This window comes from Abrus precatorius, unplaced genomic scaffold, assembly GCF_003935025.1.
Source record: "Abrus precatorius isolate BTA unplaced genomic scaffold, Abrus_2018 Scaffold2, whole genome shotgun sequence".
In the NCBI taxonomy this organism is placed as follows: domain Eukaryota; kingdom Viridiplantae; phylum Streptophyta; class Magnoliopsida; order Fabales; family Fabaceae; genus Abrus; species Abrus precatorius.
This window is the reverse complement of record NW_020874362.1, coordinates 8,792,143-8,818,677: the sequence shown is the minus strand read 5'-3', so window position 1 is coordinate 8,818,677 and position 26,535 is coordinate 8,792,143. Positions and strand designations below refer to the sequence as shown.

Here is a 26,535-nt window from a genome sequence, read left to right as displayed (position 1 = left end):
GAAAGTTCTAAAGACATGATTAATTATCTGTTTAATTTGCTGTAATACTTGGTAAAATGATGTATCAATAGGTATTATTTAGTGTACATAATATGATTTAAAGTATGAATGATACGACTGTTGTTGCAGTGAATTTGTTAAGGTAACATTAGTACTAATTTATGTTTCCTCCGTTATTTTAATTGATTTATAAATAAAATAATTAGTAGAACGGGAATAGTTACCCTTACAAAATATATTTTCAAGAAATGCTAATGGAATGAATTAAAGAAAGACTGATCCGTTTTAGGATCATATTTTTTAAGAAGTGATGGAAGGACTGCTCTGTTAAGATTTAAAGGATTGTAATATTTTTTATTTATTTTAAGTTGATTAGGTTGTATGATTAATTAAATGTCAAATTCAGAATTTATGAGCTATGATAAAATGTCATAAATATTATTTTGAAATGTTTGTAATATAGGTAATTAACTACTTTAAAACAATATCATTTACGTTTTAAACATATAGATATGCAACACAAATTAATAAATTGCTCAATTTTTTTTTTATTTCACTCCATTTATAAATTTTATATTGTGAAATTATTTCTGCAAAAGTTAAAAATGTAACTTTGATCTTTTCATTAATTCTTACATCTAAAATTTTTCAAGAGAATATTTCTTTTTTTTTTCCTCTTCTCGTTATGAATCACTCTACAATTTGAAATACAAAATGTGGGATGTTACATTATGCATGACAATAACAACATAGAAGGCTCTAACGGAAAATTTTGAACCTACCTTCTTTCGAGCAATTTCACAAGAACTATTTCTAAAGATTTTGAACCTGCCTTTTTAATAAATGTGAACTTTGCCAACAATAGCTTTTAAGAAAGGCTTCGGTTGAAAATTTGCAATGGAGAAAATCTTAATCTACTTGACAGCCAATATAAATAATCTAATTGGTCCAAATTATAATAATCAGTTGTTATATGTGAAGTTGTGGAATCCATCTAATTAAACAAAAATTATAATTGTATATATATATAGACACACCCACACACACTCCTACCACCCAATTTCAAAATAATTTAATTTCTTGTTTTTTTATAATATTACTATGATGAATATAAGTACTTTCAGTATGTAAAACTTGACCATATATCTAATCATGCTTAGTAGTTTAAACTTATAACTTATAGTACCCATAAAAATGCATGAACCACGTTAACAAAGAAAGTAACGGCAAATAATGGCGCAGTGAGTATCAAAATACTCACAGTAATCAACATAGGAGCAAATGGCTTTGATTCTTTTGGTTGTTCAACTGGAATTGGTGGGTAACTCATATTTTGAACTTGGAATTTGATCTGCCACATTGGTAACTGAAATTTAGATATTCTTTGCTTTCTAAAGATTTAGCTAACAAAAATGGCAAAGGAGACTAACCACATCAGTGTCATCAATTGCATATGATTGCCCGTTAAAATCTCAAAACCATATGCCTTTCTTGCTGTAATTTTCATAACAGCAAATATGCATGATGATGAACATAATTATACAATACATTACATATGAAAAATAAAAAACTGTTTGCATTAAGTGTAGAGGTCATCCCAAAAATAAAACTAGACAATGGAAACATCACCTATTTACTGGCTCAGCCACAAAGTGGTTTGGGTTGGGCAGATGATGTGTAGGAACATAAATATCTTCATAAACTAAGATAAACTCATAAAACTGCCTGGTTTTATTAGCCTGATATGGTCTGAAATGAAATCCTGGTGGGAAAACTTTAGTAATTGCCTTGTATGGGTTTTTGTCCCAAAATTCAGGTTCCATTTGTATGACTGAGGAGAATTTTCCTTTGGCTACATAATGGCTTGGATTTGAAGTTTTTGGTTTTCCCTTTTGAAGGTCAAGGGTCCCTTCTGTCTTATTGGTTATTGTTTTTTGGGTTTGGTTGAAGGACTGGAGTATAGTGTTTAGGCTAGCTAAATCTAATTCCATATCTTCTTCAGAGGCAATGTCTGCCCAAGATTTATTTGGTAGGCTACTCAAGCTTCCTTGTTGGACAGCTAAAAGCGTACTAATTGGGAGAGCATAGTCTGCTTTGGTTTGTTTGGTGGTTTTGACAACAGAATCAGTCTTTTTGGAGGATTCTTTTGGAGTTCCAGATTGCTGAGTTGATGACTCAACAATTTGGATTGCCTTTTGAGTCGATGACTCAATAGGGGTGGATGACCCAGAAGAAGAGGTTTTTGGATCTGCTGAAGCAGATTGTGGTCTTGGTTTGTTTAGAGTCAGAGCTAATCTGACTTTGCCGCCTCTGGTAGTTCCTCCCCTAGAAGGGGTAACTGTCTTTCTAGGCATCTTACTTATCCTGTAAATATTCACGGGTAAGATAATCAGGAAGGGAGTTTGAAGTGCCTTTGAGATATTCTATGTCAAAATCAAAAACACTTAAAATTGCTTGCCATCTCGCAAAAATTTGTTTTGAGGCAAGATTTTTGACATCCTTTTGTAAAATTTCTTTGGCAGACTTGCAGTCTACCCTAATTAAAAATTTTTGGTTTAATAAATCAGATTGGAATTTTGAAACGCATAAAACAATTGCCAAAACTTCCTTTTTAACAGTAGAATAATTCTGTTGTGCAAAATTCCAATGTTTTGAAGTGTATGCAATGATATGCTCATGAGACTCGATTTTTTGTTTAAGAATACCTCCATAACCTATGTCTGAGGCATCAGTTTCAACGATTTTGAAGGCTTGGGGGATGGGAAGATATAGGCAATTTATCTTCCTGACTTTGTTTTTGATTTCTTTAACAACATTAGTGTGGACATCAGTCCAAGGGGGAGGATTCTTCCTAAGCCTATCATGTAAAGGCTTGATGATGTTATTTAGGTGGGGGATGAAATCCCCTACATAATTGAGACATCCCAAAAATCTCTGTAATTGGGTTTTATCAAGAATCCTGTCAGGAAATTTATCAGCAAATTCAATGGACCTACTGATAGGGATAATGGTACCTTGGTGGATATTATGTCCAAGGAATCTGATATTGGTTTGAAAGAGACTAATTTTTGATTTTGAAACGGCAAGACCGTTTTGTTTAATAACATTGATAAAAACATTTATATGTTTAAAATGTTGATCAATGGATTGGGAAAAAATTAAAACATCGTCAATGTAGACAATGACAAATTTTGAATAAGGATTGAAAATGTCATTCATGATTTTTTGAAATTCAGAAGGAGCATTTTTTAGACCAAAGGGCATAACATTCCATTCGTAATGCCCAAAGGGAACAGTAAAGGCAGTTTTGTACCTATCATTTTCGCAAATTTGGATTTGCCAAAATCCAGATTTCATATCGAATTTTGAAAAGATCTTAGCAGAATTAAGTCTGTTAAGAAGATCTTTTTTATTGGGGATAGGATGCCTAATCCATTGAAGGGCTTGATTGAGGGGTTTGTAATTGATGACAAGTCTGGGAGTACCTCTCTCAATCTCAGCAGGTTTATTAACATAAAAAGCAGAGCAAGACCAAGGACTCTTGCTTTTCCTAATAAGATTTTTGTCTAAGAGATCTGTAATCTCTTTCTGACAATAATGAAGGAGTTCTTCATTCATCTGAATTGGTCTGGCTTTAGTGGGAATCTGGGTATCTTTGAATCCTGATTCATAAGGGAGACTGACAATATGTTTTTTCCTATTCTAGAAAGCGCTGGGTAGGTCAGAACATATAGAAGTTTGGATTTTGTTTAAAAGAAACTGGATTTTCTTCTGAAGTGAAGAATTACCTAATTGTTTTTCAATATTAGCAAAAGAAACTTCTTCTTTTAAAAAGTTAATCTGATTAACTTTGTTTTGAATAAAATTAATATTTTTTGTAAAGGGCTTATTAGAAAATTTGAAGGTTATTTGTTTCCCTAAATGTCGAGTGGATATACCATCTTTCGATATTTGCAAAGGGAAAAGAGCCTTTATGAAAGGTGTTCCCAAAATAACTTCATTTTTTAAATTTTTAACAAGAAGAAAGTTTGTTTCAATCTTAAGTTCTTGATTTTTAATTACAGCTTTAGAAAGCTTATAATTAATTTTCAGTTTTGAACCACTAGCAGTGCTGAGTTTTTCAGAGGTTTTTTCAAAATATTTTGTAGGAATTAATCCTTCTAAAATACAATTTGAATCAGCACCTGTATCAAAAAGGGCCAAAGTGTTAAGAACAAAATCATCGATAACGATTCTGATATTAATGTAAAATTTTTGTATTTTGACCTTGTTGATCAAACACATAAAAGTTTCTTCTGGATTATCAGAATCAACCTTTACAGAATCATTATCCTCAGGAAGTTCTACTTTCTCAATGTCAGAATCACCATCTAACTGAGAAAGAATAACTTGATGAATTTGTTGTTGATCTTTGATTTCTCTGATCTCTTTCTTGAGATTATTTATCTCAATCTGGAGATCATGAATAGTGGTTGGTTTAATATTAGAATTCTTTTCTAATCTTTTGAAAATATCTGTAATATCAAATTTGTTTGAAGTAAAATATTCTTTAGGTTTAGGTTTATCTTCTAAAACCTCTTTGAATTTGTTTAAAAATTCTTTTCTTTCTTGAAAATCCGAAATAGAGCTTATAGCTTCAAAAAGAAGATCTTGTTCTTTTGTCAAAACATTGATTTCTGGAGTTTCATCACTGTCAGAAGAAGAAGCTTGGTCATCATTTTGAATTTGGTTAACCTCTTCTTCAGATTCTTTATTAGAATCTTCATCAGAGGTATTAGCCAGGAGATTGTTGATTTGGTCCTCTAAAGAAGGCTCTAGATTGAGGCTACTAATCTTTTTCTTTAGCCTGCAATACTTACTAATATGGCCAGGTTTACCACAATTGTAACATGTTACGCCTGTTCTGGGTTTTTTGGGAATATTGGTGGGGATGACATTATCCCCTTATTTCTTAGGACTGGGTTTTCTATTGTACCTGCGCTTATAGGGCTTTTTGTAAGGTTCTACAGCCTCTTTCTTAGGGGCATGTTTCTTCCTTTTGGGAGAGCAGGATGGAAGACCAAACTGTTCGCAGAATGAACCTAATTCTTTCTTGCTCAAAGCTTTTTCTTTAGCAAGTTGTTTTTGGAGTTTATCTTTCTGGCAGGCTTTAATACCGCTATGGATAATGATAGCAGTAAGCTGACCATAATCATAATTATCATAATTGATTTCTCCAGTGGGAGAACGACTTCGGAGTTTACTTCTAATAAGATCTCCGAATGCTTTAGGAAGACCATCAAGATATTTTTCTTTCCAATAGGCTTGGTTGCAATCTTCCCTAGTAAGGACCCTAGACATAAAGGTATCTTTATACCACTTGAAATGTTCTAAGGAATCACATTTGAGTTTTGAAAGTAACTCACCAGATCTCTCTCTCCAAAGAGAAGGATCACCTAGGAAATGTTGGGATATTGTGTATAATAACGTATACACAGCATCAGGGAGATGCTCATTGTCACTGACAATGGTTTTCCCTTTATCATTAATTTTAACTGCAGAGAGAATGTTATCTCTGTCAGCTTCAGTGAGATAATTATCCCACCAACCTTTGAGTTGGCCAGTAAAACCGGCAACGAGAATATAGACAATGGTGTCTTCAGGCATATTTTGGTTAGTAAAATAGCCCATAGCGACAACCGACATATTTTGAAGTTTGGCAATGATATTATATTCAGATAATCCATCGATATTCCAAATATAAATATCATTAGAATTAAAACTTTGAATAAAATCTTGTTTTTCTTCTAAAATAAGATCAGGAGCAGTAGCTCTATTATAATAAAGCTTGGAAGAATTTTTCCAATTATTGATTGGATTAATGGCTAAGACAGAGTCTGTTTCAGAACAATGTTCTGAATCAGTCTTAGAGATGGCATTGATAGTTTTGGCAAGAGACCTAGTCCTGGGTTTAGCACTAGATTCTTCAGAGGGCTGAGGAGTGTCAGGAATGGTAGTGAGGAGGCTAGTAATTTTACTAAGCAACTCGTTTTGGTTTTCCTCATTCATTTTGGTTTTCTCTTTTTGCCTGAGTTCTAAGATTTTCTGCTTAGCTTTGGCGCTGATCTTAAAAGGTTTAAATAGAGGTTTTTCTAATTGTGGTTGGGAGGATGAAGAAGTAGCTTCTTCAATTTTCGGTTTGACAGGATTAACAGAGATTTTCTCACCTAAAACCTGAAGGTATTTATTGGTATAATTGGCCTGTTCCATGAGGCCTTGGATGTCATGAGGAGTGATAGACTCATCAGGATTTTTAGACTTAAAAGGAGTAGCAGTAACAGGGTTACCGCCTTTGTCTTTCAAATTAGGCAATTGGTATTGAGATGTGGGCGGTAAATCACTTTGGACTATTTGTCCGTCTTTGATTTGCCAGGTTATAACATTAGCAGAAGAGGTACTAATAACATCTTCTTGCCAGGGATAATTAATATTATTTCGAATGGTATAAGCATGATACCAATCAAAGAATGGAATATTTTGTTTGACTTTTTCGAGAAATTGATAGAATTTCTCTTGGATAACAGACCTGTCTTTTCCCCTATAATTTTGAAAGAACCACTCTCTTTGAGGTTTCCATTCCTCAGAGTAGAAATCTTTCCTAAGGGTTTCCTTATCTATAATGAATTTATGAGATAACATCATAAGACTCATTAAGGGAAGAGTAAGTTGGAGATTGGATACTCTGATTTTCGTCTTCTTTTTCAGAAGTCTGATAAACATTTCTAGGAATCCTAGAAGAAGTGTCTAAACCTTGAAGATTTAGAGATGGGTCATGATTAACAGACCTAGGAATATCAGGTCTAACATAAGATCTAGAAGAAAAAGATCTTCTAGCAGAGACAAAGTCAGATCGATTACTATAAGCATCGATCCTTGAGGAGAAAGAGTTTCTCCTATCAAAGGTTATTTCAACCTTTCCAGAATTGTCCTGTGAGATGTCCTGTATTTGAGGAGCAGGACGAGGAACACTGGGTGAGGCTTTATCCATCACCCATTTTTCTGGGAGAGTAACCTCATCCCATTTGATAACTCTAGGTAGAGAAACATTAGCCTTTGTCATATCAGTGATAAACAAAGTAGTTTCTCCCTTTTGAGGCTTGAGAAGGACTCTAGAAGCACAGGAATTCATGACCTTATACTGAATCCTATAGATTAATGCGGCGGGAATAGATCCCTCTTTCATGTCTAACCCATGAAAGCAAATATTGAGAAACAAGGAGTCTAGGATGTGTTCATCCATAAGACTCACAGTTTTGTTGGGAAAACAGTTAAAATAAATCGGACCTTGACCGAGACTGATTTCAACTGTTCCTATGAGAGAATCATCAAATTTATTATGACGAATATCTCTTAGACAAATTAAGACAGCAGCATCTATGCCTATGTCTATCAATGGTTTAATTGCTACCTGAACACATCCTATGTGAAGGTACTTGTACTTTCTTTTATGGTCATTGAGGGAGGATTTGGACAGGAGATGAAATTCTTCCCCTATACCTTTCCCTAAAGGGATATTATTTTCAACAGTCTTGATAATATAATCAGAACTGTTTTTCTTGGGTTGGTCTTCAGGAACATATAATGTATCCTGAGGAATGACTGGGATGGTCCAGTCATCCATACTTTGATTGATCTCTTCAAAACGAACTTCTTCGTCGAAGAGGTTGTGTTTGGGTGTGATTTCAGGAGAATGATTCTCCTGGTCATTAAAGAGATTGGTTTTAGTTGGAGAGGAGGAGGAGGAACTGGAGCCAGAACGAAAGGAAATGCGAGAGAAAGAGCGTAAGAGTCTAGACATTATATAAAAACATCTGGCTCATCACCCTCATTTGGTTCCGTAACAATACATCTGTTAATTATTTATAACTTATTCAACTGGATCTGGTTATTTCTGGATAGCAAAAAAAAGTGGTTTATTTGTGTAATAAAATTGCAATTGGGTCTTAATCAGTAATTTTATTTTATTTTTGTAATTTTACGGTCAAAAAGTATCTACGAATTATTGTAAAAGACATTAAATTTTATTATTTTAAAGAGTTTAGATCATATAATAACATTATAAAACTAAATTAAAATTTGTATTTTCTGCATGATTAAGAATTCATATGAAATTTGATTCCTAACGACCTTTGTCATTATAATTTCACACTTAATTTGCGTTCATTTCTTTGCATCATGAGTTCTTTATCCTGCATATTTTCATAAAATTTTTGCCTTTATTTGTATAATCTTGTTTTGTTCTACATTACTCCTAAATTTCCATCTACTTTTACATGTTCTCTTCTGCGACTTTCTCTATTTTTTCAGTCATCTAAATTTCACTTTGACATTTCCGTTTGAAATTGTTTTCATTACAAGATAATGTTCTTTTCAACATAAATACGACATAAAAACTTTAAAACATATTTATTAGTTTATTTTATGTTGTATTTTATGTAATCTATTGAGTTTAGTAATAATCCTTGCAAAAATAATACATTTTATACTCTTTTAAAATGATTGGTGAATTTGTTACATTTTCTTGTTCAAACTTGCGTCCATCTTTGTTCTTCGTTTCTCTTTATCTTTGATCTCATTACTAAAAATGTTATTCAGGAAGCAAAACGAACACAGGTCCGCCTTTATTGGAAGAACGATAAGTTTTATACATTATCATTATGTAAATTAATATTCTACATATAATGTTACTAATTTATTAATAACTGTAGGAAACTGAAAACATGATTTCATCTTTCTGTCATTCAATGCCAGAACCTAGTCCTCTAATTGTACCCATACTTGAACAACTTGGTTTTGCTGGGATTGCAAAATTAAGGCATCTTAAGGTGGATCACGCATTGATAACAGCTTTGGTCGAGAGGTGGAGACCTGAAACTCACACATTTCATTTTCCAACAGGGAAGTGCACCATAACCCTGGAAGATGTTGCACTACAACTCGGGCTAAGAGTTGATGGTTTACCAGTCATTGCTCTAACAATGTTTGACTGGGAGGAAATGTGACAAATATTTCGGTATCGTACCAGTCAAGGGAGAGTCACTAATTGGCTCTATAGTAAAACTGAAGTGGCTGAGAGACATGTTGCCATTACAAGAAAAATCATCTGAAAAAGAAGTTCACACTCATTGTAGGCCTTACATACTAGGTTTAATTGGAGGTGTTTTGATGCCTGACAAAACAGGCAACAAAGTACATCTTATGTATTTAGCTTTATTAACTAATCTTAGAAGAACAAGACAATATAGTTAGGGTTCTGCTTGCTTAGCTATGTTGTACAGGGAAATGTGTAGAGCCACGGAAGTTGGTAGCAAAACAATGGGTGGTTGCTCATCACTGTTAATGTCCTGGGCATGGTATCGCATGCCATATATTGCGCCAATTTCTAGTAATTTACCAACATACCCTCTCGTGTACAGATGGAGTGGGGGTAGAGTACTCAACTTTCGAAATAAACCTCACAATAATGTTGTGGGGTACAGATCAATGTTTGATCACATTCAAGCTAATCAGGTAACTCTTCATATTTATTTTCTTATCTTTTATACATAATCTTAAGTAACAAAGTTAATTTTATTTGTAGTTTTTATGGGCGCCATATCAAGACTTGCAAACATCAATACCCATGGAAGCATATAGAGATGTCCAATTGTGGACTTCATGTACTGCCATCCTTTGTTTTCCAATTGTTGAATGGCACCAAATAGATAGAGTCAAATTACAATTTCGTCTCTTCCAAGAAGTCCCTTCTCTACCGAATAATTTGAATGACCTCCACAAATTTGACATGAGAGGAAGACAGGATGAAAATTGGGTTACAAGACATGCTCAATGGATCGAGATATGGAACAACAGACGTGAACTGACAATAACGGGTCATCCAATGCAAGGCCCATTGTGTCACACACAAGAATATATGGAATGGTACATTGCCAATTCCATCTATTTTCTATTTGTGCCACCACTACTACAAGATCCAAGGAGGAGTGACCAACAATTAAGGACTACCAACACATTTGAAATCTGTACGACTTCCACACCGTCGTACCACGAGACTGCATCAATTTCTCCAAATATTACGCCAGAAGCAAACATTATTAATACAAGACATTCGTCTGCAACAACATCAGAGGATTTTTTTACAAACTTATTTGGAGTTGATTTTACAACTCCATCTTCAGCACAAACTTACATGCAGTCTCTTTACCAACCAGATTTTGCTAATGAACCTGGTAATTCATCAAATGCATTCCAACAAGTACACCTTCATGATGATCCAAATCCTCCACAAGTTCATCCTGAAATTCCAGAGCAACAACCACAACGACGAAACCTACCACGTCACAGACGTCGCCCTCGTTGTGGAATTGGCCACCATTACGGAGATAGTTAATTATTAATGTTGTTATGAATTTGTTATCATCTTTGTTAATGCACTTTGTCTTCATCATAGACGAGTTTTTGGTTGATGACCCGGATCGGTCGTCTATAATTGATTATTGTAATTTGTTTCCTGTCTACATAATCCAGTACCTCACTTACCTCTTGAAACAATTGATTGAAAGTCCAACTGTGTTGGATGATCATTCTTATTGGGTGAAGACATTTAAACATAAGGCCATAACCATGTGGACAGTTCATGATGGTGGCATGCTGGATAGGTCCCCCAAAATATATTATAACTTTGCTAGAAGTGATGAATTGAGGGTTTGATGAAGAGCTTGGGGCTGGAGGGTTTAGAAGCGTCATAATTTGTTCTGTTGATCTTTGATAGATGACATAAATTTCAATGATTAAAGAGACTGGAAAATTGGATTTCCAAGAAAGCATCTGCGCCACATGAACATCAGTTAAAATAGAAAAAGCTTCAAATATAACTAAACCCTCACCACTGTGATTTGGTTTCCGATAGTACAAGTTAGTGAACTGGGTGTTATGATCAATGCCTAAAGCATTACAAATTCTTTGTTTCAGCTCCACAAATGTGCACTTATGTGGGATCGTAAATAATTTTGGAGATGAACACTGAAAGCTCACACCTTCGTGATTATAGGTAATCTAGCCATTTGCAAACGTAACAGCTAGATGAGAATTTGTGAAATTGTCGATGTTTGTTATATCGAAGTCCTCCATCTAAAGTTTTGGATGTTAATGTTATATTTTGTAATGAATGTGTGGTGTTTGTTAACTACATGATATGTCTTTTATAGACAATTTGTAAAGTAGGTGCTTGAAAAAAAAAAGGATGGTCAGGATCGTTTATAATGTGTTCAATGGTTGAGATTAATTTTATATTTCCTGATATACTATTGAGTGGTCAAATTAAGACATAATGCAACGTGCCATTGTTTTATGAGATTCTTGATAAAAGTGGTCAGTGACTTATCTTATTTCAGATGAGACAGTTGAAGTGAGTAGTTGCTGATAAAGTTGGTCTGAGAACATCGTGTAGTGTGTTATTGTCTTTATCATATTGTTGGTAATTGTGATAATTTATTAAAGGGTTTTGTGTACAGACATTGACCTTAATAATGGTTTTGCTAACGTCAAGTCAATGACAATTTGACACACTGACGCAGTGTCATTGATTTCTGACGTAAAGTTAATGACACTCTGACGCATTGACATAAAGCAATTGATTCCTAACGTAAAGTCAATGACAATTTGACGCACTGTCGCGGTGTCATAGATTCCTGATGTAAAGTTAATGACACTTTGACGCATGGTCCATCATAATAAACAGTATCCCGAACGAAGAACATGAACACGAATATGACTATTTATAATGGCACATTAGATTCCTCGTCATTCAATGTCATATCACATCTTACGAGTGATTTTGTCCTCTCCATGACACCATTCTCTCCTCCCAACCAATAGATAGTGACTAGTCAGTCACGCTCAACATTAGATTCTCTTCTCATTCAAGCCATCTCACATACTCCCAAACGAGCTTTGTCTCCTCCCAACTAATAAAGATGCCTTCTGACATTCACGTAAATTAAATTAGTTTTTTTTTAAATGACATTATTTAATATTATAATTTTTAATACCCTAAACTCTAAAACTTTATTATTATAATTTTAAATAAATTTTATTTGAGAAAAAAAATTTATTTTTAAAAAGTAAATAAAATATTAAATTATAAGTTAATTATTTATACTTGAGACAAATATTTTAATATTAACAGTTTCATATTACTAAGGTAACATTGATGAAGACAAAGTGCATTAACAAAGATGATAACAAATTCATAACAACATTAATAATTAATTATCTCTGTAATGGTAGCCAATTCCACAACGAGGGCGACGTATGTGACGTGGTAGGTTTCGTCGTTGTGGTTGTTGCTCTGGAATTTCAGGATGAACTCGTGGAGGATTTGGATCATCATGAAGGTGTACTTGTTGGAATGCATTTGATGAATTACCAGGTTCATTAGCAAAATCCGGTTGGTAAAGAGACTGCATGTAAGTTTGTGTTGAAGATGGAGTTGTAAAATCAACTCCAAATAAGTTTGTAAAAAAATTCTCCGATGTTGTTGCAGACGAATGTCTTGTATTAATAATGTTTGCTTCTGGCGTAATGTTCGGAGAAATTGATGCAGTCTCATGGTACGACGGTGTGGAAGTCGTACCGATTTCAAATGTGTTGGTAGTCCTTAATTGTTGGTCACTCCTCCTTAGATCTTGTAGTAGTGGTGGCACTGATAGAAAACAGATGGAATTGGCAATGTACCATTCCATGTATTCTTGTGTGTGACACAATGGGCCTTGCATTGGATGACCCGTTATTGTCAGCTCACGTCTGTTGTTCTATATCTCGATCCATTGAGCATGTCTTGTAACCCAATTTTCATCCTGTCTTCCTCTCATGTCAAATTTGTGGAGGTCATTCAAATTATTCGGTGGAGAAGGGACTTCTTGGAAGAGACGAAACTGTAATTTGACTCTATCTATTTGGTGCCATTCAACAATTGCAAAACAAAGGATGGCAGTACATGAAGTCCACAATTGGACATCTTTATATGCTTCCATGGGTATTGATGTTTGCAAGTCTTGATATGGCGCCCATAAAAACTACAAATAAAATTAACTTTGTTACTTAAGATGATGTATAAAAGATAAGAAAATAAATATGAAGAGTTACCTGATTAGCTTGAATGTGATCAAACATTGATCTGTACTCCACAACATCATTGTGAGGTTTATTTCGAAAGTTGAGTACTCTACCCCCACTCCATCTGCACACGAGAGGGTATGTTGGTAAATTACTAGAAATTGGCGCAATATATGACATGCGATACCATGCCCAGGACATTAACAGTGATGAGCAACCACCCATTGTTTTGCTACCAACTTCCGTGGCTCTACACATTTTCCTGTACAACATAGCTAAGCAAGCAGAACCCTAACTATATTGTCTTGTTCTTCTAAGATTAGTTAATAAAGCTAAATACATAAGATGTACTTTGTTGCCTGTTTTGTCAGGCATCAAAACACCTCCAATTAAACCTAGTATGTAAGCCCTACAATGAGTGTGAACTTCTTCTTTCGATGATTCTTCTTGTAATGGTAACATGTTGTCTCTCAGCCACTTCAGTTTTACCATAGAGCCAATTAGTGACTCTCCCTTGACTGGTACGATACCGAAATATTTGTCACACATTTCCTCCTAGTCAAACATTGTTGGAGCAATGACTGGTAAACCATCAACTCTTAACCCGAGTTGTAGTGCAACATCTTCCAGGGTTATGGTGCACTCCCCTGTTGGAAAATGAAATGTGTGAGTTTCAGGTCTCCACCTCTCGACCAAAGCTGTTATCAATGCGTGATCCACCTTAAGATGCCTTAATTTTGCAACCCCAGCAAAACCAAGTTGTTCAAGTATGGGTACAATTAGAGGACTGGGTTCTGACATTGAATGACAGAAAGATGAAATCATGTTTTCAGTTTCCTGCAGTTATTAATAAATTAGTAACATTATATGTAGAATAGTGATTTACATAATGGTAATATATAAAACTTACCGTTCTTCCAATAAAGGCGGACCTGTGTTCGTTTTGCTTCCAGAACAACATTTTTAGTAATGAGATCAAAGATAAAGAGAAACGAAGAACAAAGATGGACGCAAGTTTGAATGAAAACATGTGCCTTTGGATGAACATATTTATAGACAAACTTCGGTATGAGAGAGTAGCCTTAGAATCTTGAGAAGTCACTATCTCTTGGTCTGCGTGATCGAGAAGTCACTATTTCTTGGTCTGCATGACCTGAGAAGTCACTATTTATTGGTCTGCGTGACTGAGAAGTCACTATCTCTTGGTCTGCGTGACGTGACCTGAGAAGTCACTATCTCTTGGTCTACGTGACGTGACCTGAGAAGTCACTCTCACTCGTAAAACGTGGTGAAGTATTGAATGACTGAGAATCCAATGTTACCATTATAAATAGACATATTCATGTTCATTTTATTCATTCAACCTTCTCAGCTTGTTCCTTATTCTTGTGAACCTTCTCCTTCTAAAAATGTCTTCAATCTATGTCATTGTTCACTCTGATGGTGCCATTAACCAATGTCCTTATGAAGGAGTCACGTTCACCTCATCATCAGCTAAATTGGTACATCTAAAGAGGGGAGTGACTCTACAAAGGCTCAAGAAAATCATTCACACAAAACTCAACCGAGACGAAAATGAAAGAGTGACAACCATACATTTTCGCTACCCAATTAGAATTGGCCCAGAAGTTAGTAACTACACATGTGTTGAGTTAAATGATGATGAAGACGTTGAGGCACTGTTCAACATCCACGATTCAAATCAACTTCAATCAGGTATAGAATTATATGTTACATTTGCTACAAACGTAACCCAACCACCACAACTTTTGCCTTCATCTTCACCTTACCAAACTTACGAAACCGTAAATCCATCTTTTCCAACATATGATATGAATTCCGACCTTCAGTCCTACACACAACTTTTAACTGGTCAATTCATGGACCTTAATGAAATACCCTCACAACCATTTGAGCAAACCCAACCCTCTCAGCCTCTTGAAGAAACTCCCATTGAAGAACATGCTGTTGTGGGTCTCCCAATCGAAGTATTTGATCCTTTTAGCGAGGACGAAGATGAAATCTTATCTCAACAGCAGGATGATGAAGAAGACTCCCTCTCACTTCTAAATATTCCACCATCACAACCATTACCATTATACAACCTACCTCCACATTTGTTAGACTTTTCCAGTCAAATACAAGAACATGACTTTGAGTTTGGCCATGTACTTGAACGTGAAATGGTAGTGTATCCACCTGGAACACTATTTGTTGGCCAGCGCTTCCTAACAAAAGAACAAGTGCAAGATGCCATAAATAGATTTTACATTGTCAATCATTGCACTTACAAGGTGAAGATGTCAAGCACAACTAGGCTTGTCGTGGAATGCATTCACAACGACTGTTCTTGGAGATGTCGAGCAATATTGCGCACTTAAGAGCAACACTAAGAAATAATAAAGCTTGACGGGTGCCACACATGTGCTTCCCCACTCATTTCACAGGATCATAACAACTTGGGATCACGAATGATTTCTCATGGGATTCGTGAAATAATACAGACTGATCCATCCACACCCATCATAACAATCTTAGCCCACATAAAGTCCACAATGGGTTACATAATCAACTATAGGAAGGGATGGTTAGGGAAACAACATGCCATTGAAAATATCTTCAAAAATTGGGAGGAATCATACCATAAGTTACCTAGACAGTTGCTTGCAATGCAACTGTATATTCCAGGCTTCATCTGGAAATTGAGTACACAACCAGCATACAAGGGTGACTTGCTTGACGAGGGGAATGTGTTCTTCAAGAGGTTATTTTGGACCTTCAAGCCATGCATTGATGATTTTGCCTTCTGCAAACCAATTGTTCAAGTGGATGGAACATTTTTGTATGGCAAATACAAAAAGACTTTATTAGTGGCAGTTGCGCAAGACGGCCGTAACAACATAATTCCCATTGCCTTTGCTGTGGTAGAAGGTGAAACTAGCGATGCATGATTCTTTTTTTCGAAAAACTTAAGGAGGTACGTAACTTTGCAAGAGGGGTTGTGCCTCATTTCAGATCGTCACAAGGTCATAAGAAGTGCATACTCCAAAAATGGAAGTGGCTGGACAGAAAACAATTCTGTCCATGTCTATTGCATTAGACAAATTGCACAAAACTTCATACGACAATTCAAAAATGCTGCACTGAAGAAAAATGTCGTCAATATGGGTAATTTTAATTTTTTACGTATTTTATATTCTCATTAATATTTTATACAATTGCTTAGCTAGTTATATTAATTTTTTTTGTAATCTTGTTTCCAGCATATGGGATGACTGAACCGAGATTCTTTTACTATTACAACATAGTAAAAGATAATAATCCTGAAGCTGCACAATGGTTGGACAACATCCCAAGGAAAAAATGGACACTGGCATGGGACAATGGACGACGTTGAGACACATGACAACAAACCTAGTGGAGTCAATCAATTCGGTCTTGAAGAAAACCAGAAACTTGCTAAATTACTCCATGGTTCTGGCAACATACACCCGTTGCAATAAGTTCTTCATTGACAGAGACAGAGAAATAAATGCAATGATTAATGCTGGACATATGTACTCGGAGGTTGCAACTAAAGCAATTCAAGATGCACAGTCAAACGCAAACACTCATAGAGTCATCACCTTTGACAGAACAAGCACTAGATTTTTAGTCGAAGAAATGCAACATTCGACAGAAATTTGACCCGTAGGAAGATTTACAGTACGGTTAGATGAAATGTGATGTGATTGTGGCAAATTTCAAAAAGTTCACATTCCATGCTCGCATGTACTTGCTTCATGCTTATACACACACCACAACTTTGACATATACATATCTCCCGTGTATACCTTATAACAAGTTTCTAAGGTATACGAAGGTCAGTTTGGAGAACTCAGACATGAAGACTATTGGCCAACTTACACAGGCTCAACTTTGTGTCCAAATCCAGAACTGAAAAGAACTTCAAAGGGTCGACCCAAGTCTAGTAGGATAAGGACAGATATGGACATTAGAGAACAACAAAGTCGGCAAAAAAATTGTTCTTATTGTCACACCCCTGGTCACACAAGGAAGACATGTCCAAACATTACTTAAGCTTCTACTTCCTGTCATTGATTTATGTTGTTGTTATTACTTTAAAATTTTTTTCATGTAATTTTTAATTTTATGAATGTGATTGCAACTTATAAATTTTAGTATTAGTAATTTATATTAAATATATTATTATTATATATATATATATCTACATAATATTATTTAATAATGTTTATTAATATTAATAAAAGATTTTTTAAATAAATAATTATGTATAAATTTTAATAAAGATTAATATCTCAAATTAAATAAATAATCTTATTATTATTTAATACTTTTATTTATTTTATAAAAATATAAAATTAAATAAATTATTATTGTAATTTTTATCAAATACAAATTTAAAATTATTCAATTATTATTATAATTTTTATTTTTTTAATATTATTTTTGTAAAAATTTCACCAAATTCCATATATAATTTGCATTTTTATTTTTATATATAATAAAAAAAATATTATCTAATATTTATGTTTATATAATAATTATATATTGTCAAATTTAATAATAAAAATAGTTTTAAATAATAAAATAAAATTTATTATTTGAATTATATTTTTATTTATATATTGTGTGAAAATAAATATTTATATTATGTTAATTTGTATGACAAATATATTCTCTTAATTTTGTAAATTACTTTTAATATGTTGCGAGTTTACTTCTGAGAGCGGTTCAAAACGAATCGCTCCAAATTCGACTACTGAGAGCGGTTAGAGTAAACTGCTCTCCAAAGTCGACTTGTGAGAGCGGTTGTTTTGAACCGCTCTCCAAATCCTCCAACTCAACTCATTCCAACCATGCGTGTACGAATCCATGTTTATATAATTTATATATTGTCAAATTTAATAATAAAAAGATTGTTTTAAAAAGAATAAAATAAAATTTATTATTTGAATTATATTTTTCTTTTTATATTATATGAAAATAAATATTTATATTATGTTAATTTGTGTGAAATAATAATTATATATTTATATTATGTGAAATTAATAAAGAATATTTGGCATATATTTATTTGAATATGTAAATGATAAAATATTTTTAAATTATTATTTTATTAAATTAAAAAATATGTATATAAGATAAATAATAAAGAATATGATGTAGAAATTTAAAAGTATATTTAAAAGAAGATGAAAAAGCTAACTTAACTAGACGTTATATTAATAAATGTCATAATTTTACTTCCCACACTCCAACCCCTTCAAACACTTTCACATATTGACATTAAAATTTCTCATGTTGCATTTTAAATGAAATACTTATTCAAAATAATATTATCATATTAATATTCATAATTCATATTAAAATGACTTTGGAGAGCGGTTCAAATTGGACCGCTCTTAGAAGTAGACTTTGGAGAACAGTTCGTATTTGACCGCTCTTAGAAGTCGACTTTGGAGAGCGGTTCCTATTTAACCGCTCTCAGAAGTCGACTTTCTCGCAGCATATTTAAAAGAATTTACAAAATGAGGGGATGCATTTGTCACACAAATTAACATAATTTAAATATATAAACATAAATATTAGATAATATTTTTTTATTATATACAAAAACATAAATGCAAATTATGTATGGAATTCGGTTGCCCCAAAACCGAATTCCATTTGAGAGTCTACTGTACAGACACAAATTTGAAAACCAGAATTCGGTTTTTGGGAAGTTGAATTTTGTACGTAAATAGTAAATCGGTCTAATTTGGTAAATATTTTTGGGACAGGTCTATTTCAGTATTTTTATTTTTTTTATATATTATTTTGTTTAAAAAGTCCCAATTACGTCTTTTTGGTGGTTGGCATCTTTTGCAGAACTTTTGGATCCCCATATTTTCAAAATAATTTGTACAGTTAGTGATCTAACTCGTAGACAGGAGTTTTACGCGTGAAATATATGCATGACAATTATGTGCAGAGTTGTGTAAGAGCTTCGTGTGTTTGGAACTGCGGTTGACAGCTAATAGATGCACGTTTAATAGACACTATCTAATGTAGCAAACGCGGATGCAAACCCGCAAAGAGAAAACAAAATGAACTGGCATGATCCATGTGAGCAAAAAGTTTAATATCTGTTTAACTTAAAAAAATAGTGACACGAAATTGGTTTTAAATTTTGTTTCTATGAATTAAATAAAATGGGCATATCAAATTTGCTTTTAAAAGTTTTTCTAATAATTAGGTTGAGTCATGTAAAAAGGTTCTTATGAGTGCGTGTTTGTCTCGTATGGTTGCGTTTTAGTTTTATTCAACACACTTTATTGTAGTTTTTGCATTGGACATGAGTTGCTAGGTTAGTCGATGTGAATCTAAACATCGGTTGAGCTTGTCATGACATCATTGCATGCTTTTTTATTTTGTGTAGATTTGTGTAATATTAAGACTCATTTTATATAGGAAAGACATTTATATTACCGGTTTTTTTAAGAGAACACGTTGAAAAGCATAAAATTTACTTTATTAAATATTTTAAATTACTGTAAACAAAGTATACATTAAATATTTTTATGATTTTGAAATAATAAATATTTTATTTTAATTAAAAAAATTAATTTTAACTTCTTAACATGTGTTCTTAGAAACATTTAAAAAAAAAAAAACTGCTTACATTATCACGCTAATATTTATGGATTTAATTCTATGGATATATGTGTATTATGGATTTAATATCCACTGTGCCAAAACTCTCCTTTTGGTTATGTTTTATATAATTAATTAATTATTTAATGTTTCGTGTATTGTACATTTTTTAATTTAATTAAAATATAAATTGTTAGAAAAAGAAGTAAATCTAAAATAATAAAAATTTCAAAATATAAATTAAAATATAAGATGAAAAATAAAATTTTATTATTAAAATTAAAATTAAAATTAATTAATTTAAATTTTAATCCCTAAAAAATTATTAACAGAAAAGGAGAATTTAAAAATTAACAATAATTTAAGAATTTAATGAAATATGAGTTATATAGACCTAAATTGTGATGAAGTCATTGTCCATGAAAAGAAATAGTATATAAGTTGTCATTAAGTGGTAGAATAAAATCTATAATTTATAATATATAAATTAATTAAATTTGTATTTGATATTTATTTATAAAATTATGAAAAATATTGATAATGTATTGTCAAATAAAAAAAAATTTAATTTATGTAAGATGTACCAAAAAGGATTAAAATACATATGATTTAATGCATCTTTATAAAATTTCACTTGATAATAAAAGTTTTGTATTAAAAAAAATTAATAAAAAATGTGTTGGTTTCTTTAGTTTCTTTAATAATAATAATAATAATAATTTCTTTTATTTTTAAAATAGAGAATACAAAGAAGTTTTCTTTTAAAATGTTGACATACTTAGTCTTTATTTAGAAGTTTGAAAGGAAAAAAAAGAGAAGAGTTTGAAGGAGAAAAAAGAAGAAAAAAAAGAAAAAGTTAAACCCTTCTTTTATCGCACATTTAATATTGAGAGAAAAAGATAATAAAAAATGATGAAAGATTTAATAATATAAATAATAATATTATATTTTTTATTTTTACAAAAAATAAAAAAATAAATATTTTTTTTCTCTAAAAATTTATAATTTTAAAATTAATATTTTTATTTTTTATAATTTTTTTAAAAAAATTCACTTAAAAAATTAATATTTAAAAAAAAAAAGTTAGAATCATAAAAAAGTATAAGAGAATGAGAGAGAGAAAATCTCAAGAAAACTCATATTAAAGTAACCAAACTGACGCATATTAACGTGTTTATGTGAGTTTTACGGCTTCCATTATATTCATCACAAAGTCAGTCTACTTTGCTTTCCAATCAAATGATGAATATCAATGTACAGATAAAGATGCTAACGGTTTTTTTTTTTTTTTTTTCACTTTCTTACATGAATTAAGAACATTGCATCTAATGAAGCATCTTCTGAGCTCCGGGTAAAACGTGGCGAGTCAACCACTCTTACCCTCCTATGAACTCCCTAGCAAGTAATGTTCTGCCTCCAAGGCTGCCATACACCCTGCACCAATAATATGATTTCCATTATCCTTTGGGAGAATAAGGCTTTGTTTTGCTGCATATATCTGACTCTTATTGCATTAGGTATGCATATTATATGTTTAAGTGCAATGAACAACAAACACCGCCAAAGCCACGAACAGCCTTATTTTTATGTAACGATCTACTAAATTATTTCCAGTTCAAAAAATTCAAATACAAGGAAAAATTATTAGGTGATTCTGAATTCCTATAACTTGTCCCCTTCTACTATTTGAACCAGAATAGACCTCTTAATTTGATTCCCATTTTCCAAACAAAAGAGTGATAAGGAATGAAGCAATAGATCCGTAGTGAAATGAAAATTTTGAGATCTACATTAGGTCTAACTCATCATAATTTTAATAATAGTTAGCAATAGTGTATTTTGGAGTGAATTCCGCAACTTGCAAAAGCATTAAATCTATACACTCGTAGATGGGTTTGAAGAAACTGAATAACTAACCAATATCTACTTGTAAATGAAAGAAAACACAACCCTATCTGACACAAAATTGTTAAGCTTCAGCAAAAGATATCAAAATGGGAATGTACATACAACAGAAGAATGAACGCTTTATAGCAACCAAGGAGAAAAGGATTCCAAATCAACCAGATCAAAACAGTTTTAAGAATGTAGGCAGGAACAACATGTATTGCATACTCAAACAGAAGGAAGATCTGACAAACACATGGAAAGCAAAGGGAAAGCTCAATACTCGGAAGCAAACAAGCAAATTGTTTATATTAGCTTAATGATTAAGCATTTAAGGAAGAACTTTTTGTTTTTCACCATCACACACACAATGGAGATTCCACTACTGCACGCATAGACAAATGGAACATTGCATTCCCCTCCGGTCTAGGAGTAAACCTGGAAGGAAGAAGACTAAATCATCTAAATCAGCTAAGTTTTTCAGGATTTATAGAGGAATCGTTCTCTCTCTCTCTCTCCCTTTGTGTGTCTGATGAAAAGTTTACATGATTTGACTAGGGTGTAACAATTAGTGTTTTTAATATAGGGATTTCAATTTTGTCATGTAGGAAGTTTAACCATTGTTAGGATAGGGATATTCCCATACCAAACATGTCATGTTTGTTATTTATTATTTTAAGGAATTAGTTTGTGTAGTGGCCTGCAAATGGAACTATTAAACAGAAAATAAACTGACATAGGAATATAAAATCCCTAACTGGAAGAATTAAGATTCCCTAATTAAAAATTAGCTTGAATGAGTAAAATGGCAAAATGACATATGTTTAAGTACTTTGACCTCACTTAGTCCCTGACTAAACTTAATGTGTACGATTCAGGGACTAGTTGCATTTTCAAAAAAGGCTATCCATCCATTCTTACATTGTTTTGCTGTTGTAGGAATACTTTGCATGGCCATTGGGTGAATGATGGTTTCGTCCTTGGTCCTTGGACCAAACTTCGATTACTACTTTAGCAGTTTTAGTAGAAATAAAGATGCTAAATTTTATTGTAATGTATAATCCGTTCCACTATTTGGTTGGAACATAACACTTATTTTAAGGAGGTTCTTGGCATGGCCGCTGATTGAAGAGAGAATTGGGTGATTAACCTTTACTTGGGGTAAAGTTCATGACCTTGTTAAGAGGGTTTCACTAACAGATATGCAGAGATTGGGAAGGTATTTTTCGTTATTTTCTTTTTTGCTATGGAAGATCCCTTAACCCAATTTCCTTGTACTTTCTTTCTTCATCTTAATGAACTTATTCTTTATAATCTAAAAATAATAGAAAAGCAAACTTAACCAAACATACATCAATACCTAATCCAGTTTGAGCCTTGAACCCCAATTCTCTTTCTGTATTCTTTCTATATGAAGAACTAACTCCCAAATCAGAAATGAAAAATAGAAGGAATTTATTTAGAAGCACTATGATTTCTAAGTTCTAATAGGACATGATTGATATAAATGCTATCATCATATACATATCACACAGTTGATAACTGAGATGAAACGCTACAATAAAGATTATATCTTACACCCAAAGTCTATGGCCTGCTTCTATTGATTCTCTTTAACAAGTAATAAATAGTCAGGAAACTAGGATTACTAGATAGATGGATAGATAGATAGATGGTGGAACATTGATCAATCAGAGGTACGTTGAAAGATATACAACAAGTGATTCTACCAAATGTCGTTGCCAAATAAAAAAGGAAAAATACATTGAGAAAGTGTAGAAAACATGACTTTCAAGACGTTGTTTGAAAACCAGGCATCATATGAACATATAATTATGACAAAACCTACTCAAATAATCCAATTTGATTAAAAATGACGTGTAATGAACACAAGGAGAAAACATGGCCATCAAATTGAGAATACTGTTTCAAAACAAGGAATCACATCACATAAATCTAGAACTATCATGAAACCTGCTAAGAACAATCAAATTTATTCAAAGATAAAGTTTTGGAAACAAGAATTACCTGTGCCAGCGGCCGTAATAGCTTGCCTATACTTCTTATCCTGAACATCACCAGCAGCAAAAACTCCATCAACATTGGTCTTTGTGGTACCTGGCTTAGTCACAATGTACCCATCAGAATCCAATTCAAGTTGACCATTCAAGAACTGTGTAGCAGGCTCATGCCCAACTGCAAAGAACAAACCAGACACCATCAAATCAGACACAACCCCAGTCACCACATTCTTCACCTTAATCCCTCCAAGAACCCTCCCCTTATCATCCCCATAAGCTCCAACCACCACTGAATTCCACAGCACCTCAATTTTGGGATTACTCAACACCTTCCCTTGCATAATCTTAGAAGCCCTAAACTTATCCCTCCTATGAATTATATACACTTTGGAACCAAATTTGGTGAGAAAGGTGGCTTCCTCCATTGCCGAATCGCCGCCACCAATCACCGCCAGCGGCCTATTCCGGAATAACGGCAAAGCGCCATCACACACGGCGCATGCCGATATCCCACGGTTCCAGAACCCGTTGGGGCCGTCACCAGCGCCGTCGAAATTCAGACGTTTCGCGACGGCGCCGGTGGCTACTATGACGGAATCGGCCTCGACGATGGTGGAATCGGTGAAAATCCAAAATGGCCGTCGGGAGAAGTCCACACTCGTTACGGTCTCCTCGACGATCTCAGCGCCGAAGCGCTGCGACTGCTTGCGGCAGCGGTCCATGAGCTCGCCGCCCAATATGCCTTCAGGGAACCCCGGAAAGTTCTCGACGTCGGTGGTGGTGGTAAGCTGACCGCCGGGAGCGACGTCATTTGCCATCCAGCCTTCGAAGAGTACCGGCTTCAGCTCGGCGCGTCCGGCGTATATGGCGGCTGTGTGAGCCGCCGGACCGCTTCCGATGATGCAGAGCCTCGTTTTCAGAAGCTCGCGCTCTGTCGTTTCGCCATCGGACGAAGAATAATAAAAGGACGAATAATCGCCGGCATCGGAAGAAGAGGCGGAAGTGACGGTGGCGGAATGAGAAGGAGAAGACGCGGCGGAGGTAGCGGTGGAATAAGAAGAAGAATGAGAAGGAGAAGGAGAAGAAGAAGGAGAAGGAGAAGAAGAATGAGGAGAAGAAGGAGAAGAAGGAGAAGAAGAAGATACGGCGGAATTGGAGGCAGCAACGGTGGCCGCGGAAATGGAGGTGGCGAGTCCTACGCCTACGAGGCTGCGGCAGGCATTGGCGAAAAATTTATTTGAGAAGATTCTCATTTGCAGTGTCCTCGTTCCGTTTTCGAAATCGCGTGTCTTTCTGGATTTTTTTTACTCTTTCACTGTCGAATAAGGTAACTATCTCAATCTCTGGCGACACTTTAGAAGAAGCAAAGAAAAAAATAGAAAAGCTATTCAAAATTTGGACATGGTGATGACGAAAACGAATTGAAAGTGGGAGCTTGGGAAAGGATAATGGAGATCCGTTGCTTGACAACGGAAAGAATGTGTGTTTGTGTTCATTTCGTTGTGCTTTGTTTTGTCGTGCAACAGATTACAGAATCAATCTTGATACATTTCATTACTGCAAACAATTTGTTTGTTCTTTGCTTATTTTTTCTAAGCCTCAATTTGGAATCGTTAAGAATAACACTAATTTGAGACTTGTTCTTTTCCAAGTTTTGATTATAATTTCATTTCATGTTTTAGCACCCTCACGTCTTGCGGAAAGGGCAAATTTATTATAATATTGTAAATTAAAAAATAATTTATTATTTTATAGCAAATCTGAAATAATTTCTTAATCTGGATTTTTTTGTAATTTTTCGCCATACGATTGGCGAAAGTAATTAAATTTTGAATTTTTTATACGAAATATGACTTCTTAGTTAAAATCGCTCTCATAACTCTATTTAAGAGAGTGGTTTCTTATGAACCGCTCTAAGTAGTAATTTTAAAGTGCGGTTCTTTATGAACTACTCTGAAATTTCAACATTAGAGAGCGGTTCCATTTGAACCGCTCTCAAAAGTCATGTTAGTTTTGATGGATCTTCTGTCCCGGGATTAATAACCCTACTTTGTTGTGAAGATGATGCCATTTATACAACAATAAAAAATTTCATTCAATAATAATAATAATAATTTATATTTTACTAACATATTAATAATACATATTTTATAAAGGTCAAACAAATTTTCTAAATCATTATCACATTGTAATGACATCATATTATATTCATTACAATATATTATAAATGCAAAAATCAGGTGTATATAAACAAAATTAAATAAATAAATTCTTTTTAAATATACTAACCTATATTCTATACATATTATAACTAAAGATATATAAATTTTTAATTATTCTAAATACAAATCTACATAAATTTTACATACAAATTTTATATAAATACAAAACTCTAATTACTAGCATAAAATTAAATTACATTTTAATTTTTTCATATTTCCAATTTAAATCTACATAAATTACATTTAATTTATAATTATATAAATACTATTACGTTTTTTAAAGTAAAAAATATTATTATTTACATACAAATTTTATTTAAATACAAAACTCTACTTACTGCATAAAATTAAATTATATTTTTATTTTTTTATATTTCTAATTTAAATCTACATAAATTTTATATAAATACAAAACTCTAATTACTAGCATAAAATTTAATTATATTTTTATTTTTTCATTTTTCTAATTTAAATTTACATATATTACATTTAGTTTATAATCATATAAATAATATTACATTTTTAAAAGTAAAAAATTTTATTATTTACATACAAATTTTATACATACATTTCATATAAATTATGATTACTGC

At 33.2% G+C, this 26,535-nt stretch overlaps 1 protein-coding gene across 1 annotated transcript; it reads right to left on the bottom strand.

Moving 5' to 3' along the window:
- Nucleotides 1-21,108: 21,108 nt before the first annotated feature.
- LOC113858850 (thioredoxin reductase NTRB-like) lies at nucleotides 21,109-25,058 on the bottom strand. Its single transcript, XM_027491625.1, has 2 exons — nucleotides 23,728-25,058; nucleotides 21,109-21,246 (listed from the first exon to the last, which is right to left on the bottom strand). The coding sequence occupies exons 1-2, from the start codon at nucleotides 24,971-24,973 to the stop codon at nucleotides 21,197-21,199; spliced, it is 1,296 nt and encodes a 431-aa protein (XP_027347426.1). The 5' UTR covers nucleotides 24,974-25,058; the 3' UTR covers nucleotides 21,109-21,196.
- Between the last annotated feature and the right edge of the window lie 1,477 nt (nucleotides 25,059-26,535).

Coding starts and splice junctions, on each gene's coding strand:
- LOC113858850 (XM_027491625.1), bottom strand. CDS start 24,973: ATGAGAATCTTCTCAAATAAATTTTTCGCCAATGCCTGCCGCAGCCTC. Junction 21,247..23,727: donor TATTACGGCCGCTGGCACAG/GTAATTCTTGTT, acceptor TTATTGGTGCAG/GGTGTATGGCAGCCTTGGAG.